Source organism: Chamaea fasciata, unplaced genomic scaffold (assembly GCF_029207755.1).
Source record: "Chamaea fasciata isolate MVZ Bird 193981 ecotype frontalis unplaced genomic scaffold, bChaFas1.0.hap1 SCAF_28, whole genome shotgun sequence".
In the NCBI taxonomy this organism is placed as follows: Eukaryota; Metazoa; Chordata; class Aves; order Passeriformes; family Sylviidae; genus Chamaea; species Chamaea fasciata.
Genome location: NW_027094113.1, coordinates 2946713 through 2966545, shown reverse-complemented (window position 1 = coordinate 2966545; position 19833 = coordinate 2946713). Strand labels below are relative to the sequence as shown.

The window sequence follows — 19833 nt, the reverse complement described above, 5'->3', positions numbered from 1 at the left end:
CAGACCTTGTCAGAGGTCTCTCACATGGCCTTGCAGGATGGCTGGGGACAGCCAGGTCCCAGCAGCCCGGGGGAGCAGAGCTGGAGGGGTGTCCAGGGGGTCTCATCTCCCTGATGGGACACGGTGACCACCAGCAGCCCCAGCATGCTCTGTGCCTCCCACACAGTCTCCCCCTCCTTCTCCCCTGGTCCTTTTGAAGCTGCAGCTGCGAAAAAGATGTTGTGAGTGTGAGGCCCAGGAGTGGTGTGTTTGGTGCATTGAATAAAGATGGGGACAAGAAATGCCTTCTCCTGTGGCTGTTTGATGTGAAGGGCAGAACTGAATTCATTAGCAATGCTGCCAGGCACCACCAGAGCCCCTGTCAGTGTCCAGGCAGCCAGAGCAGCACAGGCTGGTGCCCTGGGAAGGTGCCACCCCGTGCAGTGGCACACGCAGGCACACGGTCACACTGGCCACGCCAAAGCACCTGTGTGTGCACAGGGCTGGAAAGGAGGGCATCATCCCTGTTCCAGGGGCTGGAAAGAAGGGCATCATCCCCGTTCCAGGGGTTGGAAAGGAGGGCATCATCCCCATTCCAGGGGTTGGAAAGGAGGGCATCATCCCCATTCCAGGGGCTGGAAAGTAGGGCATCATCCCTGTTCCAGGGGTTGGAAAGGAGGGCATCATCCCCGTTCCAGGTGCCATCCAAGCCCACACACCCCTCCAAACCCTGCTGCCACTGGGTTGCAGCTGTGGTGAACGTGGTGCCTGCACAATCCCACCATTATCCAACCCACAAGGCTCCCACCCCTCCCGGGTGATGCAGGGGAAGAGGGGGACTGGATGCAAGCTCCGTGTCAGGACACAGGGGTGCAGGGTGGGGGGCCTGGCTGCAAGGAGGGGTGTGGGATGGCCAGGCTGCTCCCTCCCGGTCCTGCCACCGCCTCCCGCTGCTCCAGAAGGATGCAGCGTTTTATCATCCTCCTGTGAGGCTGACAGGCACCAGAATTAATGAGTTCCTCATCAGCGCTCCCTCATTTAGCTCCCTCCCTCGGGGTTACACACCCACAGCCCCCAGGCAGCACGGAGGGAATAGGGAGGGGGTGTTGTTTGCAGGGGTGAGTGTGCAGGACACGTGCACAGGTAAACAAACACACCTGTGTGCTAGTGAGGACAGGCCCAAGGTTAGAGGGGGTCAAGCTGCCCAGCCAAGTGGATGAGGAGTTCCTGGGATGCCCTGAGCCACAGGGACATGGAGACCCTGCCCTGGTAGAGGGGCATGGGGACCCAAATCTGGGCATAGCTGGCCCCCACACATCCCTCACCAAGCATCTGCTATTAATTACTGACACCAGCAAGAAACACTTGCCCCCAGCATGTATTTCAAAAGCAGGAGCTTCACCACCTGCAGGATTGACCCCATGGAAGGCAAGGAGCTGTGGGGAAGCAGCAGGTCAGGGGGACACTGCACCATACACCAGTGAGCAGCCGTCGTGTCCCTCGGCAGCAGAGGCTCTGTGTGGCTTTGCTGACCCCTGGGCTGTCCCTCCGGCTGTCACCACACAGCACAGCATGTGAGGCAAAAGACGTTCCTGTGCTCTCAGCACTGGCCTTTTTGGAACACTGACATCCTGAAAGGATTGGCCATCCCAGGGGTGGTTTATTTGGCAGCTGTGCCGGTGCAAAGGCTGCGAAAGTACAAACCCTCAGCGTGCCTACTTGAATTGCTGTCAAACCACATCTTCCTGCCTGTACCCTGCGGTGCCAGCTCGGATTTCAGCACATGGGATGGCAGCCTGGGCGTTATCTGACCTGCAGGACTCATCCTGAGTGTGCAAGCCCAAGCCTGCACTGAATTTACATCTGTAGATATCGCACCCATTTTTGTGAGCCCTGCAGAGGCCGGGATATGATAAGTATTTTGACTGTAAATAAATTACATTTGTGGGTTGTGACGAATTGAAGAGGAAGGAGGAAGGGAGGGAGGCAGGCTGGGAGGAAAACAGGATGAGAAGGGAAGCATATAACCATGATACTCCCTTTGACCCAGCCATCCTATCACCTGTCCTCTCTGCCTCAGAAAACCTGGGAAAGGCCCCTGGAACCTGTGTCGGGCAGCTGACAGCCACGGCGGATCCTGAGACACCGGCACAGTTCAGAAGTACCAACACTCATCTGAAAGCCTACACGGGTGTGGTGTTTGCGAGTAGCAGAGCTCCATCTAGCATTGGTGAGAGCTGATGCCTCTCTAAAGCCTAATTCACAGCTGCTTTGTTAAGCCTTGGAGCTGTTCTGTCAGCAGTCTCAAACGACCGGAAACAGAGTTTTTTATAGTCCGAGCTTGCCTGTGCCCTCCTCGGCATGGAGCCCACCCTGCACCCACGGCAGGACACAGCCCCACACAAACCTCCCCTTTCCCATGCAGAGTCAGTCCTTTACCCATACTGAAACATTCTCTTTTTTTCTATCCACACTGGTTTTTTAACCCACGTAAACTTTTATTCTTTCTTTTTTTTTTTTTTTTTTAAATCTACAATCCGCTGTGGCTAAACACCCTGTGGCTGAGCTGCCTCAAAGAAAAAGAATTTGCACTTTGTCTCAGGGCTGCAAAACTTCTCCAAGAAGAAGAATTTCTTACCAGGCAGGGCACAGGTGGAGGAGAGAAAGGAGGGCAGGATGCAGGGCCACCCTGATTTTGCAGGCAGATCAACCCCGCATTCAGCTAAAGCCACTTCACCCACCTGGGATTTGTTGTCTCTGCCCACAGAGCAGCAATTGTACAAGAGCTGCTGCTGGAGTGTCCTCATGAATCACTCGCAAACACCTGGAGAGCCTGAACCACCTGGTATTCCACTGCCCTTCGGGCTTTTTAAAATTCCTCTGAAAATCTCAGAATACTGAATGTCAGGCACTAAAATCTCTGATTTAGGATGATGGCTTTGGCTCCAGGGATGGGCGATGTGCTGCATTCAGAGCCTGGCGGGGCTGCAGGATGTGCTGCCTGGTCATTCTGAGGACAGAAATCAATGTCCCGGGCAATGCCGGTGTCTCCTGACGGGTGTTTCACTGCTCCCTCAGGGGAGTGGAGCTGCTCGAAGACACTCAGCCTGCAGTTGTCAGTGCAAGCACTGAATGGTGAAGCAGAAGCTGGCTGGGGCACGGCTCCAGGACAGACCCTCAATAACGAGTGGAGCTCTCCCCAGACCTAAACCCCAGGCCTTGAGCCAAACCTCAGGTCTCGACTAAAACCCCCGACCTCTCTGCTTTTTGTGGTGACAGAACACAGGGATGCACTGCTGGGAGCAAGGCAGAAAGCAGCAGTTTTTGCAGACGTTTTTCTGAAGCTGGAGACGAGGTTATTCTTTTTATTGAACAAACAGCATCTGCAAACTGTTAGTCCTTTGAGAAGAGCCAGACAGCTCCCAGCAAGGGAACAAAGGGCTGGTGAAGTGCTCTGGTTCTCAGCTCGAGGGCCACCACCACTTCAGAAGCACTTGATAACACTTTGCTTCCTGAGCTCAGCAGCGTGAGCAAAACCCAGCATGGAGCCAACTGCCAGGGTGGAGAGGCTGCTCCCAGAGACTGAGCACGAGGCCTCCGTGGGCACAGCCAGGGGCAGATCCGGGCACAGGCATTGGCATGAGCGGGATGATGACCCACGGGATCTGCCATATGGGGAGATCTGGTGGCACATGTCACTGTACACCCCGAGGGAAGGATTGCCGTGCTGGCTCAGCCAGGAGTCCTTGAAGGATCAGGGGGTCCCTGAGGGGCTGTGGGGATGGAGGGGAGCCTGGCAGGGCCATTCGCTGCAGGAATTCCTGGAGCTGGGTTCTTTTGTTGTGCTGGAGGATTGTTCTCTGGAAGCATGTGGTGATCAGCAGTTAAACAGAGCTGGAAAAACCCATCAGGCAGCTTCCACGAATGGGGCTTTTGAAGCACAGCCACGGCAAGGAACGATGAGGTAGTGGCTACAGCCCAGGCCTTGTGAGGTACAGACTCTTCTCTCTGGGCTCCAATTCTTATCGCTCTCTTTTGTGAACTGTAAATGACATGCAGTGACTTTTTATCAAGGGAGTGCCCAGTGAGGACCCTGAAAGTGTTTCCTGGAGGTTCAAGCTTCACGACACATGAAGAAGGCTGGAGTTGTGAGCACGGCTTTTTCTCTGTGTGATCCCCGGTGTGTCCCTGTGGCCTGGAGGAGCTGGGGACCGTCCCTTGGCCTTTCCACGGCCCACTCCAGCCGAGGGACCGGGCACAGGGGTGCGGGACCAGCCCCCGCACTGCCCGGGCCGCCGCTCTCGGGGGATTCATTTCCTTGCGGGCCTGGAGAGGCGCGGCCTCACAGCACCGGTCCCGGGGCGGCTCCGGCAGCGGCCCAAAGGCCCGGCGGGTACTCGGGGAGCATTGCTGCGGGCACCGGCAGCCTCCGCTCCACTCGCGCCCCTCCGTGCCGCTCCCCGGGGATGTCTCCGGGAGGTACCGGGGGGGGGGAAGACCAAGACCCCGACCCCGAACCCGCCCCGGCCCCGACTGCGGGACCCGAACCGGAGCCCCTCAGACGGCCCCGGCCCAGGCCCCGCCCCCGCTCGCCACAGCCAATCAGCGGCCGCCGCCGCATCCGGGGCCCGCGCCCCCTGCCGCTCGCGCTCGGCCATGGCGGAGGTGAGCGCGGAGCCGCCGTCGGGGTCGCGCCGGGCCCGGGGCCGCTCCCGGCCGGGCGGGGACACCGGGAGCCCCGAGCCGCGGCCGCCCGGGGCCGCCCGGGGCCGGCGTCCTGCGGCAGCGGGGTGATGGGCCGGCGCGGGCCACCGGGGCGGGGGCCCTCGGGCCGAGGGACGCCGAGGCCCCGGGCGGCAGCGGGCCGAGGGGCGGGGGCGGGCCGGGGCCGAGGGGCGCCGGGGCCGGGCGGGGGCCGCCGGCGGGGCCGGGCAGGGGACGGGGCTCCCGGGCGGGAGCCGGCGGGAGAGCCGGGGCGGGCGGCGCCGGCGCGGGGACCCCGCGGCCTGACCCGCGGCAGAGGGGCCCGGAGAGGGGCGGGAAGGGGCTTGGGGCCGCGGGCTGCGGGACGGAAAGGCCCCGGGACAGAGCGGGCTGGGAGCCCCGGGGCTATGGCCCGGCAGAACCCGACAGCGGTGTGGGTTCGCTGGAGCCGCGGGCAGGGGTGTGGAGCTGTTGGAAGGGGTCTCGCAGAGGCTCTCAGGTGAGAGGTGGCCTGAGCAGTGGGGGAACACGGCGGTCAGGATCCTGGGAATGGCAGAGGGCTGGGGGAACGGTTGTCTTGGGTGGCCAGGATGGTTCTCACCACCTTGCCTAGGGGCCAGAAGGCAAGGGGTCCAGGTGGGGACTGCCCACTGCCTCCCCAATTGCCATGTCGTGTTTGCCTTGGTGTCTTGTGCTGAAACGTTTTTGCCATCGCTCCATCACCCTTTGAGGTGGTGATGCCATTGCCCGTCGAGTCTTGCCATGTCCCACAAATATCCTTGACCTGTTGTAATGTTTGTGACACATACACACTTAATTTCTATGGTGTGACCCTCTTGGTGACCACAACACGGAAAAAGGGTGCTGGGTAGACTTTGAGGTTCTCTGTGGCAGGATCTCAGATCCCCACTGGCGGTGACAGCATCTTATCCGAGGGCAGGGCTTCTCTTCCAGGGGATTTCAGCGTTCTCCATGAGGAAGGTGCTGCCTGTTTGCTCATCCGCCATGCTTTGGCCTTTGGTGGAACAGCAAGGCTGTTGCATTCACTTGTGCAGAAGTGGTTTTCTGGGCACATTGTTGGGCCAAGGTGCTTTCTCAGCACCCTGCGTGACTCTGGTACAGAGAGATCTGTCCAGGGGACATCTAGGAACTGGCATTGTCTCTTGGATGAGGTGTGGCTGTGGAGCATCTCTGCTGTGCCACTGTACAGCTGTGATGGGGCCCTGATCTTCCTGAGCAGTGCAGAAGGTGGTCTGTGTGTTGTGTCATCTGTTCATTCTTTGGTCTTTCAGGGACATAACTTGCAGGACAAATCTATTTCCATCCGTGCTGCTTCCCTCTGGCTACAGCTGGAGTTTGTGGAAAATGGCCCCATGGCCAAGGAGTGTGGACAAGGCAGAGGAAGCAGGAACTCTTCTTGGTGAATCTGAAATATGTGTTAGACTGGCTCGGGAAACTACATTAATTATTGAAGGGTAACACTGGAAAGGGAAATTTCTTTTTTTTTCCTCACTTTTTTGCAAGAGTGGTTTCATTCTGAAAGGTTTTCTCAGGGTAGACGCAACTGGCCTCACACTGGGAAATGACTTTGCCAGGGCAGAAAGCTCAGACTCTGCCTCTGCCCGTGTTTTCTAAATGATGGCTGAGCTTCATTCCGTGTGCTCAAAACCTTGAGTCCACACCTTAGGAGGGAGTGCAGGAGTCACCCAGAAATACAAACATGAGAGTGAGTAGTTGACCAGCCTCAGTGTAACTTCTGAGAGGAAAGTTACTCTTATGCCTGAGCAGCAGAACCTGGCGGGGGGAAAACTGTGCTGGGGATGGCAGAGTGAGATTAAAGGAATTTAATCTCCCTTTTTGCCCCCCGAGATTAAATGCCCCATGGGCGTAGGAGCCGGTTTCCAGCATCACAGTGCACTGTGAGAATAACTGGAGTTCCCTGCTGCGATCTTTGATGGTGATGGAATCCCTCACCAGCAGCAGTGACACTCTGGCCCAGAACTGTTCTCTGTGTTTCTGGTGCATGCCATGCTCTTGCATTTCTGCCTCCTGTGTGGTCAGGCTGCACCTACCTCACCTTCAGTCCGAGTAACTCCACGTCCTGTAGCATTTGTCATCAGGACAGTCAGGAATATTCTGTCACCAGTTGGATTTTTTAAGCCAGGCCCGACTTTCTCTTCTATTCCTTGTTTCTGTGGTTTCTGGATTTGTGGATAATCTGCGGGATTGTTCGTTCCACACGTGTTTAAATTTGGGCATGGAATGGGCCATTTGCTTTGTCTGTCACTTGTTTCCTCAGCCCCAGCACAGCAGTGCTGGTTATTCCGTGGTGAATTCAGCATTCCTACTTGCTTTGGTGCTGCTTCTGAGAACTGAATCCTTGATTAGCTATGGAATTGTCATGATGTTGTAGTGGCCAATCCTCCTACTTTCAGCACCTGGTTATTAACAGGAGATCTCACTGTTCCTGAAGTATTCTTGACACCTTTTCAAGCCAGCCCATCTATGCCAAAAGCTTCAGTCTTTATTTTTCAGAGGCCTCATTGTTCCTCGGGCAAGGAGGTGCCATTGATCTACAGATCATTGCCTAAAGCAAAGTGAGTTCTGCAGATTGTCCAAGACCTGGAGGGAGTAAGGGTAGACCACACCCTTTCCATGAAACCACTTGTTTGCTTGGAAGGATTTATCCAAGAGGGTTTTGTGCTTGGTCACATTCCAACAGAGCCCAAGAAAGGCACATTGACACTTTCCCGACTTACAGAGCCGTTTCCCGCTATGACCATCCTCAAAATGGAGTCTGTCACCTTTTCCTTTCATCATCCCATAACTTCTCCCTTCTCTTTTCGTGTGCATGGTTGCAGGGCTCTGTCTGGAGCCACAGTGATCTCTGGGGGAGTTATCTTGGGGATGGTGGACTGGAGACATCTTCTTCTCTATTATGGGATTTCCAGTCTGTATCTTGATAGCTGAAGGAATTTAGAACCCACAGTGTGTGGTGGCTTCTTTTGGTGAATGCTGTGTTTTTAGAGGTTAGATTTTAATGTGAAGCTCTACTGTGTTTTCTTAAATAAATTGTAAGAGGCTCCTATGGAAGGCTGTAAATGTCCTGGCTCCAACTAAGTGAGGAGTGATGGTGCACAGCTGAGATGGTTGATGGCTGAGTATCCTACAGAGATGTCACTGGGGACTGGTGGACTGACTCTGGCATTTTCTTCTGCAATCAGGTGCTGTCAGTCACCCAAAAGCTTTGGTTGTTTACCTGTTCGCTCCCTGCCTAGGCTGAACTTGATGAGCAGCACTTCCATGCACAGCAGCCTGAGGAGCAGCAGATGTTCTGTCTGGGTTGTTTTCCTCAGCCCGTGCTGCTGCCTGAACTTGTGACCGAGCACCAAATGCCACCCTGCAGGTGCCTGTTCTCAGGCTCTGCCTGGCTCAGCCTCTCTCACCTCACCTGTGCCACTCCTGGTCCTGCCAGACTCCTTCTCTACCTGCCCAGAGAAGTCTCTTTGCTCCTGGGTGCAGTGAGGCATCAGGGAGAACCCAGGGTGTTGTGTCTGGCTGCCCTCTAAAGGGTCAGCTCCTAAAAATGCTGTGCTCAGACACAACGTGTGTGTTTAGAATAACAGCTGAGGGTCCAGGTCCTCCTTTTAAGTGAAGATGTAAACCACGAAGGTCTGAGGTCTCAGACTGGTGGGAGGGATAAGTAGTGAGTGAAGTGCTGGAGGTAAAATGGATGGAATGGAAACACGTGGACTGAGGGGAAGGTGAGGAGGCCAGGAAGAACTGTTCAGTACACCCCACGAGCTCTTCTGAACAGCGCAGTTCCTAGCACTGCCCTGTCGGGGTTTGGGGAGCTTTTTCTTTGAACTTGAGTAAATTCCGTTTGCTGGTGGGGTGAAGTGGGTGGAAGGGTGTTGTGTTTTTTAGGAGAGATGTCTCAGCCATGTTTTTCTCTTTCCCTGAAGGCCTCTGTTGGCCGGCAGAGCCCCAGGGTGGTGGCATACCCAGCCCGTGGCCTATGTCCAGGAGAGCCCGCCCTTCAGAGCGCTGCAGGTACCTCACATCCCTCTGTTTGTTGGTCTGGTTTCCACAGGAAACAAAGTTACTGTGATCCCCTCCCTTCTCCTTGCAACATCTCCCCAGCCTGTTGATTGATTCCCCTGCTGTTTGACAGAGGAGGAAAGGCTTAAAGATGCCAAAGCTCCTACAGGTGTCCATTTGCCCATTCTTGAGTAAGGGGTGATTACCCTAAAAGTGCCCCCAGGTGAAGAAAAGGCTGCAGTGTGTGCATACATGTTGTGACACCAGTGAATCCAGTGAGGAGCAAGGCATACTCAGAATACCTTCAGATTCAGCTTCCAGTCAGCTGTGGGACTCAAATGGGCATAGAACCGGACTTTGTGCTGATGAAGTGACTGCTGCCAGTTGTGATCTCTGTTCCCTTCTGTTGTGCCTAATCTCTTCCTCTGGTTTATCATGTCTGCACACACAAAAGAAGGTATCAACCTTGGCTTTGTTGCATCTCAAGATCTGGTCCATGGTGGTGCTAGTGTCCCACTTCTGATCCCTGCAGTTGTGTCAATGGGCTCAGCTGATCATCGACTGAACCTGGCAGAGATCCTTTCCCAGAACTACGGTGTGAGGGAAGAAAGGGAGGAAGATGATACTCAGGAGAAGCAGAAGTCTTTAGAAGAGCTGGAGAAGAGTTTCAGTGCCTCTCAGGTAAAGGCGGCAGGGGAGGGGAAGGAAGATTACCTGGTGGATTTGCTTGTTTGCTGTGTGAATCCCTGACTTCAGCTATGGGTGGTCCCATGGAGACCTCAGTGGAGCACAAACTGTTCTTGGTGACAGGGAGTGTCTCTTCAGGCCAGGCACAAGACTGGTACAGGGCTTTGTTCATCCCCTTCCTCTGTTTAAATACAGTTTTGCTGTCTGGCATCTTTCGCCTGTTTGAAATCTAGAATAAATGTATTTTAAAAATGCTCTAGACTATATTGCTTTGGGGTGAAAGTCCCTGGCTTTTCCATACCTTTGAGAGGGACAGGTTACAGTGGATCCTGAAAGTGTCACCTGAGGCTGCTCAGAGCCCCCAGAGGAGCAGAGTTGCCCTGACTGCCTCTGCCTGTCCGTGTTCCAGCTGGTGTGGTGCTCTCGTGGTTGTTCTCTTCCTGATGCAGCTTTGTCCTCCTCTTGCTCAGAGCAGTGAAATGCCATTTGAGGAGCTGCTCGCACTGTATGGCTATGAGGCATCTGATCCCATCTCAGAGCAGGACAGCGAGAGCAATGACATCACTCCCAACCTCCCTGATATGACTCTGGATAAGGTGAGAACAGCTCTTTGCCTGGGTGTCTGCACAGGTTGTTGAGGTTACCCTCCATTTCAGAGGGGTGGGAAGGGGCCTGCCCAGTTCTGGTGTCCCAGTGAGGAGCACCAGGTGCAGAAACATGAGTGTGGAGTGTTTAGAGAAGGGAGAAAGGATATTGTTTTCATAATGTAAAAACTCTGTATGGAACTTTGGTTACAAGTATTTGCACGTGGATGTGAGTGTGTGAAGAGCCAGGGAAAGTTTGTATCTTCCCAAGTGAAGCCATAGCTCCTCCTGTTCTAGCTAAAGTCTGTAGAAAGTGGGTTTTTTGGGGGAGGTTGGGTTTTTTTTTTTCTCCTCTTTCAGGGTCTTTGGGATATTTGCTGTGAGTGGAGCTCTACAGAAAGGGATGCTTGCTCATACTCTCTGGCTTCCATAGGAAGTCACTCATGACACTTGTTAAAGTGCTTCTAGGGAAAATAGTCTAGGTGTGGTGGGAGTGTGAGAATCTGTCTTTGGACAAGCTGTGGGAGGGTGAGGAGATCTGTGGATGTGGCCACTGTTGGCCAGAAATGCTTTTACTCTAGGCCTCACTCCCCCTCATGTATTTTTTTTAATTTAAAAATATTTTTCACTTTCTTATTGTTGTTAAAAGGAACAAATAGCGAAGGATTTGCTTTCAGGGGAAGAAGAGGAGGAGACACAATCTTCAGCTGACGATCTGACTCCATCCGTCACGTCCCACGATGCATCGGACTTATTCCCAAACCAGCCTGGCTGTATGTGTCACTAGTTCCTAAGTAGCTGCTGTTCACTTTTACATATGATGTGCAGGGGAGGGTGAGAATGGTTCTCTTAATTTTGTCAGTCTCCTGACATCAGATTTTCCACTTTTCCTCCTGGGGACTGTCTGCATGACAGAGGCGTTACCGGGCTTTGGGTAGGACAGGACAGAGCGTTGATGAGCAGTGGGATGAGGGGAGAATTGTCTTGAGCTGTAACTCAGAATACTGAGAGAGTGGGAATTGTTTTGCTGCCTGCTGTAATTGCAGTCTGAAAGATCAGTACCTCATCTGACATCTCTACAAGTGAATAAATTCAGTAGTAGTAGTGGAGTGATGTATTGTGGCAGTTCCTAAATATTGGAATATGTGGGAAGCCAAAGCACGTGACAGGGACTCTGCGTGAAGTGATGTTATTTATGATGGGGACTCAGCATGAAGTGGTGTTACTTCTTCTGCTGTCTTGAAATATTAAGGAGTCTGAGCTCCCCAGGTTGGCCATCCATGTGGCAAGTGTGCAAATTCTTTTACTTAAAGTGAGAAAATTAAAATACAGGTAAGTTGTCACTGTAGATCATGCTGAAAGGGACTTTAAGACAGAAGATGAAGGGAAGGAGAGGGAACGTAAAGGAATAGAATAAAAAATTCCTAACTACAGATGTTTTCCTTTCCTACAAAGCAAACAACTTCCTTGCTGATGAAGACAAAGAGCCGTGTTCATCTCCATGTGCTTCCTCCATGGCTGAGGACTCAGAGGTGGATTCCATCCCATCCAACGAGTGTAAGAAGGTAAATGACCTGAGTGCATTGAGAAGGGGGGCTCCTGAGTTTGAAAAATGCATGACACCAAAGCACTGTTTATTTCCCCAGCTGGCTTCTTGGTGCCTTGCATTTTGTGGACAGCAGTGGCAGATGTGGGTTACAGGAGGGGTTTTTAATACAGTCTCGGAATTATCTTCTGCCTCAGATAAGGGAAGTCTGTTGTGCCTTGGTAAATTAAATCTGCAGCCTGTAGCCCTATAAAGGTGAAATGCTGTGCAGTATTCCCAGCAGGATTTACTGAAGGGAAACCATCTTTCTAAACAGAGGAGCAGGCTTCCAAATTCATCCTGGCTGTGAAGGTTGCAGGAGAACCTCTGCATTGCTTTATTTCCAGCCTTAGCTGCTTGCCATAGATCTTTTACATTAAAACTATGTAAATGCTGAAGGTCCCCACAGTATCATCTGGTTGGTAGTAAATCTTCTTAGTTACCCTATAAAATAGTCAGGGTTCACTAGAAATAATAGTGACAGAGGGGGCTACCAGTAAATAAATCAGCCTTGTGGTGGTGTAGTCCCTAAATCATGAAGTACAGCCTGTGGGGAGCATTTCCCATCTCAATTTTCTCACCTCTCTGTTGTGGGATTTCAGGAGATCATGGTTGGACCTCAGTACCAGGCCACTGTTCCCATCCTCCGCTTAAACAGGCACAGGCAAAAAGGTAAGGCAGCCTCCTCTTTGTGGCTAATTTGGGTGTAGGGCTGCTCCCAGGGGGATTTGGTGGGCTCTGGATCACCAGTCCTGCTCTCTATCTCCAGGGCTTGGCAACTCTCAGTGCTGACATTCAGATTTACTGTCTGAAACAAGCCCAAGTTAATAGGGCTGGGAACACAGGTACAGAATTGGTGAAGCTCATTGAGAACTGGGTTGGTGTGACAGGTTTGCAGGAGGGGGTCTCAGCTGTAGCCAAAGAGAAGGAACACCCATCTGGGGATGCTCTGATTTTTTCTCTCTGACATCTTCCTTAAGTAGTGAGTTAGTGTCATTCAGTGCTCCCTGGAGGTGATCTGTTTCTGATTTTGGGATGTCTGCAGAGTAGACAGAGGTGCCTTGATTTGCAGATTGTGTCCAATAATGAGTGCAGTACAAGTGCCAGCTTGTTGAGCTTCTGGGCAACAAAGCTAAAACAGTCTTTATTTGCCAGGATTAATTAATCAAAACAGCAATCTTTGAGAATATGATAACAAAAACTATGTCAGCCAACCTTTCTGAAACAATGGAAGCAAGCTGAGCCTGTGCCAAAGGCCCTAAAAGAGATATTTTGGAGCTTATCTGCCTCCACAATCAGGAGGGAAGATGCAGTGCCTTGAGAGATGTTCGTCATCTCTCTAGTGCCGAGTTGGAGTACCAAGCAAAGATTTCCTCCCTCCTCTGTCTCCCCCATGCATGTCCGTGCAGACCACTTCTCAAAAAGCAGCAGAATTCTCTGTTTGATTATCTTATTTCAGTGCTTTTTCTGTTAGCCTATGAGAATGAAGATCAGCTGCTTTGGGACCCAAACATCCTCCCTGAGAGGGAGGTGGAAGAGTTCCTGTACCGCGCTGTGAAGCGGCAGTGGGACGAGCTGTCCGGCAGCAGCCTGCCAGAGGGAGAGGTGGTCAAGGACAACGAGCAGGTGAGCTGAGGGCCTCCTGCAGCCCACGCAGACCCAGGTGGTGCCGGCCCGACAGTGCCACGTTCCCTACAGTGGTCAGGTTGAGCTCAAACTCCAGTGATCCTCGTGGATAAGTGAGGGCATGTGCCCAGCTGCGCTCTGGGGAGGTTGGTTACCCCTCCCATTGGGAAGGCTGGAAAAGTCAGCAGACCAACCCTTCTAGAGCAGCTGTGTTTACTTCAAGCTAGCCAGGTTAGATTCTGCTGGAACTGCATCTGTTGAGTCCCAGAGTTTGTAAACCAGTGCCTTAAAATGTGGGGTAATGTCTGCTGGTGGTCAAGCTGGGGTTAGCAGTGAGGTGGCTCCTGGGAAATGGAAGTTTTCCAAGACAAATGTGAGTCATGAGCAGGCTGGTTCGTGGTGTGATGCTCAGGTACGTGCTGTGAGTGATATTTTTTTTGTTTCCCAGGCTTTGTATGAGCTGGTGAAATGCAACTTCAATGCAGAAGAGGCACTGCGGAGGTTACGGTTCAACGTGAAGGTTATCAGAGGTGAGGACCCCCCTTATTTGGGTTCATCAAGGCACATGCAACTCTTCCGAGATTCTGCACATCTCCAACTCTTTCTTTTTGCTGCAGATGAGCTTTGTGCCTGGAGCGAGGAAGAATGTAGAAATTTTGAACATGGCTTTAGGGTCCATGGGAAAAACTTCCACCTTATCCAAGCAAACAAGGTAAGGCTGCTCCCCCCAGGTGAGGAGCAGGGGAAGGAGGCAGGAGCTTGGGCACCAGAGGTGTGCTCTGGGCCTCGGCTGACACAGGGAGTTCAGGATGGCCGAGTTCCAATCCCAGGCTTTGTGTTGACTCATGCCAGCAGGTGATGGGCTGTTCACTGCCCTGCTCTGCCTTATTTTCCAGGTGGGAGAAGTCACAAACACCACTGACCTGCATGAGTGATGTCAGTTAATTACTGATTAGCCCTTTCTGGAGTCTCAAAAGTTCTTTCCAAACTCTCAGCCCTTGCAGTACTTCTGTGAATGAGTGAGTTGAGCATGTGGATGTTTCGTAAAGTCCCCTGGGGTCCTCTAGAATGGCAAGATGCTGTTGTAGGGAGAGCTGGGCCCCGGGACATGCTGCTGTGCTGGGAGTTGGCAGAACCAGAGAGTCCAGTTCTACCACTGGTTAATTGTAGGCATGTTGACGCTGGCCAGTGACAATGGATGCAGGTTTGCTCTCTCTGCTAAGTGTGCTGCTGCTGGAAGCGCAGGAAAGTCCTGCACGAGTGTGTGTGGCCCACAGGGGTCTGTGACAACAGCTGTGTGCTGTGGGGAGTTCTTTCTCTGGCCACCTCGGAAACCTCAGTACGTGCTTCTGTTCTGCAGCAATGTGTCCATAGCGATGTAAATCACTGTAATGCACTTTTAATTTTCTGTGCTGGTTAAATGGGAAAAAAAAAAAATAGCTCCTTGCTCCAGGAGATGCACCTGGAAGAGGGTGGGTTGTCCTGACTGGGGTGTTTCTCCTCAGGTCCGCACCCGGTCGGTGGGCGAGTGTGTGGAGTATTACTACATGTGGAAAAAATCAGAGCGCTATGACTACTTCACTCAGCAGACTCGTCTAGGAAGGAAGAAGTACGTCCTCCACCCTGGAGCCACGTGCGTGGAATATTCTCACACTAAAATTAGTAATATTAACCTCCCAGTGAAGATTCCTGCTGCAAAGCACCTCCGCTTAACAGACTGCGCTTTCTTCTCCAGAAGGTTTCTGGGGTGGGAGGATGGAGGGATGCACGGGGTGTTTTCAGAGCACAAACACTGAGTTGGTGTGGGGAGGGAAGATAAAAGAATTGTTTGCTTGGATGTGGACTTCCTTGTCCTTTTCTGTGTGTTGAAAGTAGCTTTGTTTCAGAAAAGCATCCACAAAAGACTGGGGACAGGGATTCAGAGCTGACTTCAGTGAAAGAACTCAGTTTGATGAGGTTTTGGGAAAGGAGCTTTTTAAATTCAAAACTGCATTTATTTCTGGTGGTTTGGAACCTGAATTAATTTCCCTTTGAGGCAAATTCTTCCCTTTGAAATGTATGCTAATTACAGAAGGTACTTTTCAAAATACACCTTTTCAAAAAGGTTGAAACGGAAATCTTTTAATAGGTCAAAATGAAATATTGAAGCTGAATCAATTAAAAGCATCAGATGAAGGCTTAGATTTGATTTTTTTTTTTTTTAATTCTGATGCAAGACAGGAAAATACCTGAAATCTTAAATCTTCCCAGCATGGGAAAATATGTTATCATTTACTCTTTGCTGGCACTCTGAGGACCCACTGCAGTCATTCCATGGAACTGGGTGTTCGACCATGTGTTTATTTCCCTTTGAAATGGGCTGAGGCTCACAGAACTGGGAGCAGAGCTCTTTAGGAAGCTGGAGAGCCCATTTTGGTTTATCACGAGCTAGTCTTGGCCACACTGTGTTACCTGAAATCACTTTGTCAGAGCGAGGTCTCAACCAGGCTCTGCAGAGCAGGGAGGGATAGACATTCATTCTAGTGATGTCTCTGCAGTCCCGTTGCTTTATTTGTTGATGGGTTTTAACCCAGTCACCCTTTCTCCTGCCTGCATCTCTCTGCTTAGCAGGTGGTGGCGAGGCTCTCTCTCTTTCCCCACAGGGATTTCACTGACAATGACCTGGATGGGGTTGAAGTGGAAAACACGAATCGTTCTCGGAGCTCCCCACCAATTCCCTCTGCAACTGGCTGCCTGGATGCTCACTTTGGTCAAGATCAGATAGCAATTGAGAGCACAGGTAATTCCTTGTTGTCTGTCTGCCATGAAGTTTTGGTGTCAGAGGAGCCTTGCCTGTCTCTGCATTTGCCAGGGATGACTTTAAAACAGTTGTTCCTGTGTTGGGCTTGGTGGGGTGGCCTAGGTCATTCCCCAAACAAAAGGGTTATTCACTGGGCACCTGAGTGAGGTGCTTCCAAAGCGCTGACACAGGCAGCTCCTCCAGAGGCTGGCTTAAGGCCCCAGAAGTCAGGTGCGAGCTGCTTTCACACAGAGCTGGCTGTGAGAAGATCTGCAGGGAGCCCAGCATGGGTTCATTCTCTCACTGTCCTACCGCAGATGAAAGCTTTGTGTGGGCAGCTCCCAGGGGTTGTTGGCACGAGGGAATTGGATATAGGGTTTGGCTTATCTTGCAGTGTGTCTGTGAGGTTTCCTTTAATTTCCATAGAAACACTGATGGCCTCCCATCTGCTGTCGGCATCTTGCCTTCCCTCGCTACGCGCTGGCGGGGAGATCTTGGTTGCTGTAATAAAGAAACCCTTGTGCCATCAAACAAATGCTGTTGGGATTAGGTGGGACTGACCTGGGCGTTTGGGCGTGGTGGACTCACTGTGGCTTTCTCTCCCTTGCTGTGTCCCCCTCTCTCTTCCCCCCCTGGCTGTGCCCACCTGAGCAGAGCCCCTGAGTGTGGAGAGCACGGCCTGCAGCCTGGGCAGCATCAGCGAGTCGGGGCAGGGCTACGAGTGCAGCACCCCCTCGGAGACAAACTGCTCCTTTGACCCCTCGGAGGAGACGTCCTCGGGCGCTGTCCCTGTGCCCTGCCCACGCCACACTGTCACCCCCTCTGAGCCGGAGCTCTTCGCTTTGCCGCCCGCGGGACCAGGACTGGCAGAGAAGCAGGAGACGTTGCAGAACTCTGGTGAGACAATAACCATGGACTTCACTCTCCCTGCAGACATTAACGAGGGGTTGCCTTTAATTGCTGGCCCTGTGGATTTGGACAGAGACCCTGAGGCAGTGGTGGCCCCTGCGCAAGTGTCCTTATCGGTCACAGATTTCGGTCTCATTGGCATCGGAGATGTAAATACTTTCCTGACTGCTCATCAGGCTTGCCCAGCACCTGTGGCTCGGTCAGAGCCTCTGTCACAGTGAGAGTCTCCAGTCACAAATTTGTCACAGACCCAGCAAGGACTTTGACCTGACTGAGTGAAATTCTGGAACTTCCGCTGTCCTGTAGGGACAGTTTGGAGCTGTTGGTCGGAATCCGTCTTTCCATCCTCCTTGATCCAAGGCTACAGTGAAACCAAACACCTTTCTGCTCCAATGTATCCTGACACAATTGTGCAAAGTGGTGGCTGGCTTTCCTGAGTGGGGAGGGTCCATCACCCCCCTCCTACGCTGACCACGTGTCACCACAGGTGATGCCAGTCTGCTCAGTGAGTCCCAGCCTCAGGACAGGGGACGTGTCCCTTGACCCCAGCGGGACAGTCTGAGGGCAGAGGTGCTTGGAGAAGAGGGATGTGTCGCCATCGTGGTGAGGGTGCACTCTGGGGGCCCGAGAGCGTGGGAGGGCTGCAGGGCAGTTTCCTGCAGGGACGGGCACGGCGATGCCAAGGGAGGCTGACGAGTCTTGGCCCTTCTCCCACGGGCAGCGTGTTGCAGTAGGAGCCACTCGCCCTGTCCTTCTCCCAGCAGCCATGGGTCATGACAGGCAGGCACAAGCTGCTTCCCCCTCCAGCAGCCACGTGTTCCTGACTCTCCACCAGCTGCAGGTGGGATGTGGCCTGGCCCAGCCCTTGGGCTGAAGTGTCAGGTCTAGGAAAGGGATGCTGTGTGTGCAGCAGCATGGTGTGCACTCGAGTGCTGCTCACCTTCCTGTGCAGTGCTGGGCCAGGGAGAACTTCTGTGGGGAGTAACAGGAGTTTCAAGACTCACAGAGTGATGCTGGCCCAGAGCTGTGGTGCTGCTGCTGGCAGGGGATGACCTGATCTTCACTGAGCCACAATGTGAGAGGGTAAAATGCAGGTGAAAACACCTGTAACTTCCCAGTTTGTTCCAACAATTTGTCAGCAGAGGGAGGAGGTTGCTTAGCTCCCAGGGCGTCAAGCCTGGGATGTGGATGCTAGCAGAGTCCCAGGCAGGGGAGCAGAGCATCCCTGGGCATTCCTGCTCCTCACCATCCCTGAGCATGCCTGTCCTTCCCTGTGTCACAAAACAGGCTGTTCTGAGAGGAAAGTGTGTCTTTTCTGCCATGTCCAGGGAGGTGCCAGGTACTGTGCAGAGCCACGGGAGCCTGTCCTTGGGTGTGCTGGAATCCAAAGCTGCTTCACTTCCCAGGCGTGTTCCAGGTCTGGGATTGGCCACTGGCTCAATGTGTTCTCATTCCTCTTTTTCCATGCAGGGAATGCTCTCCACTCACCTGCTGGGCAAGGCTCTGGTGCAGACAGCCCTTTCCTCCAGCTGTGCCCTGCAGTTGGGAAGGGGCTTGGGTTGAGGGTTTTTGCTTGGCTTGGGGCTGTGATTGTGCACTTGGCTCTGTGCCAGTGGATTTGGCAGGTACGTAAACCCACAAGCCTGGATCCTCCTTTTACCTGGCCCTGGGAAGTTGTGCCTAGCCCTCCAGTAGGAGCATGGGGACAGCATCAAACAGCTCCATGGCAGGATTAGACCTTGTCTCATCTCCTAAGCCCCAGATCTGGTTTGTGTGCTTTAGCAGGGGTTTGCTTTGGTCCCCAGCACGGTGCTGGGAGGTGCTGAGCCCCAGGCACGTGCCGCTGCCTTCAGCTGGCATGGCTTTGTCAGCCACATGTGGTGGGCAGAGGCCTCCCCTGCAGTTGCTCCTGGCTGCTGGGAACAGAAAGCAAACACGAGTGCCTGCTCCATAGTGGAACTGCCCAGGCTGTGATTCCCCTTTTCTGGGGGTGAGAGGAAGCTCCTTGGCTGAAGGGAGAAGAGGAGGCAGGGTGAGAGCACATGCAGCCCTCCCAGGGAGGGCCAGCCTTGGCATCTCCTCCATCGGCTGAGAACAGTCTTAGTTTTCTTGAAACCATTTTTTCTTTTGATTTATTTCAAGCCCTAGTGAAAGGAGAGGGGGAGCTGGCTGAGGCAGAAATCTCTTTATGTCCTTCAGTGTTGTTTACAGATTTGCATGGGGTCTCTCAATATGAGTGCGGCGCTTTTCCCACATAACTTTGAGGAAGAGGGGTGAAAAAGGCTGGGACAGGGAGGGGGAGTCACTGGGGGAGGAGGTTTTTTTCCTGTTTTTTTTTTTTTTTTTGTTGGGGTTTTCTTTTCTCCTTCTTACAAAGCACATTCACTTTGAGCCACTCCCAATGCTGGACTCTTTTCTCCCTTGCCCCCCAGCCCTACACTGTGAAGTGACACTGCCTTGAAGACCCCTCGCCGTTATTTATTTAATTAAAAACCTAATTTGAAAGTGAGCCAGAAGTCTGTCTTCTTTTTTGGAGGCCAAGATTCAACAGTCCAGTGTATAATGATGTCAGAGCAAGAATAGGAGTCCCTGCCTCTGCTGTCTGATCCTCTCCTGCCCTCCACAAGTGCTCTCCTCCAGTCAGGGCAGGATTCCCTGTGCCAGGGATGCCATCCCAGAGGTTTTTTCGTCCAATGCTGCAGGTGGAGGGAACTGTTTGTTCCCCTTACAGGTGCCACAAGTCCTCTAAAACCCAGCCTGTGCCAGGTCTGGGGTCTTGAGAGACAGGAGTGCATCCAAACTTCATCCAGAAAAAGCTCCTGGAGGCAAGAGGAGTGTTCCTGCTGCAATGGCATTGTGTTTCCCCACCGGACAGCCTCTCTGTTCCACCACAGACTCCTTAAATTCTCTTCTGCTTCTGCCTGGCTCTGGCTGCCTGT

General features: G+C 52.9%; 1 protein-coding gene across 7 annotated transcripts; it reads left to right on the top strand.

Moving 5' to 3' along the window:
- The first annotated feature begins 4638 nt into the window (after positions 1-4638).
- On the top strand, positions 4639-19403 carry MIER2 (MIER family member 2). 7 transcript variants are annotated; one of them, XM_066205845.1, is made up of 13 exons: positions 4639-4644; positions 8649-8736; positions 9257-9405; positions 9882-10007; positions 10645-10768; positions 11451-11560; positions 12183-12252; positions 13040-13206; positions 13655-13736; positions 13824-13918; positions 14712-14944; positions 15849-15985; positions 16640-19403. In XM_066205845.1, exons 3-13 carry the CDS (start codon positions 9265-9267, stop codon positions 17113-17115), a joined length of 1761 nt encoding a protein of 586 aa, XP_066061942.1. In that variant the 5' UTR covers positions 4639-4644; positions 8649-8736; positions 9257-9264; the 3' UTR covers positions 17116-19403. The 7 variants fall into 7 exon arrangements, with proteins under 7 accessions (XP_066061942.1, XP_066061940.1, XP_066061939.1 ...); XM_066205843.1 differs by lacking the exon at positions 4639-4644 and adding an exon at positions 7115-7280; XM_066205842.1 differs by lacking the exon at positions 4639-4644 and having other exon boundaries at positions 7810-8736; positions 13055-13206; positions 14712-14839.
- The last annotated feature ends 430 nt before the right edge of the window (positions 19404-19833 follow it).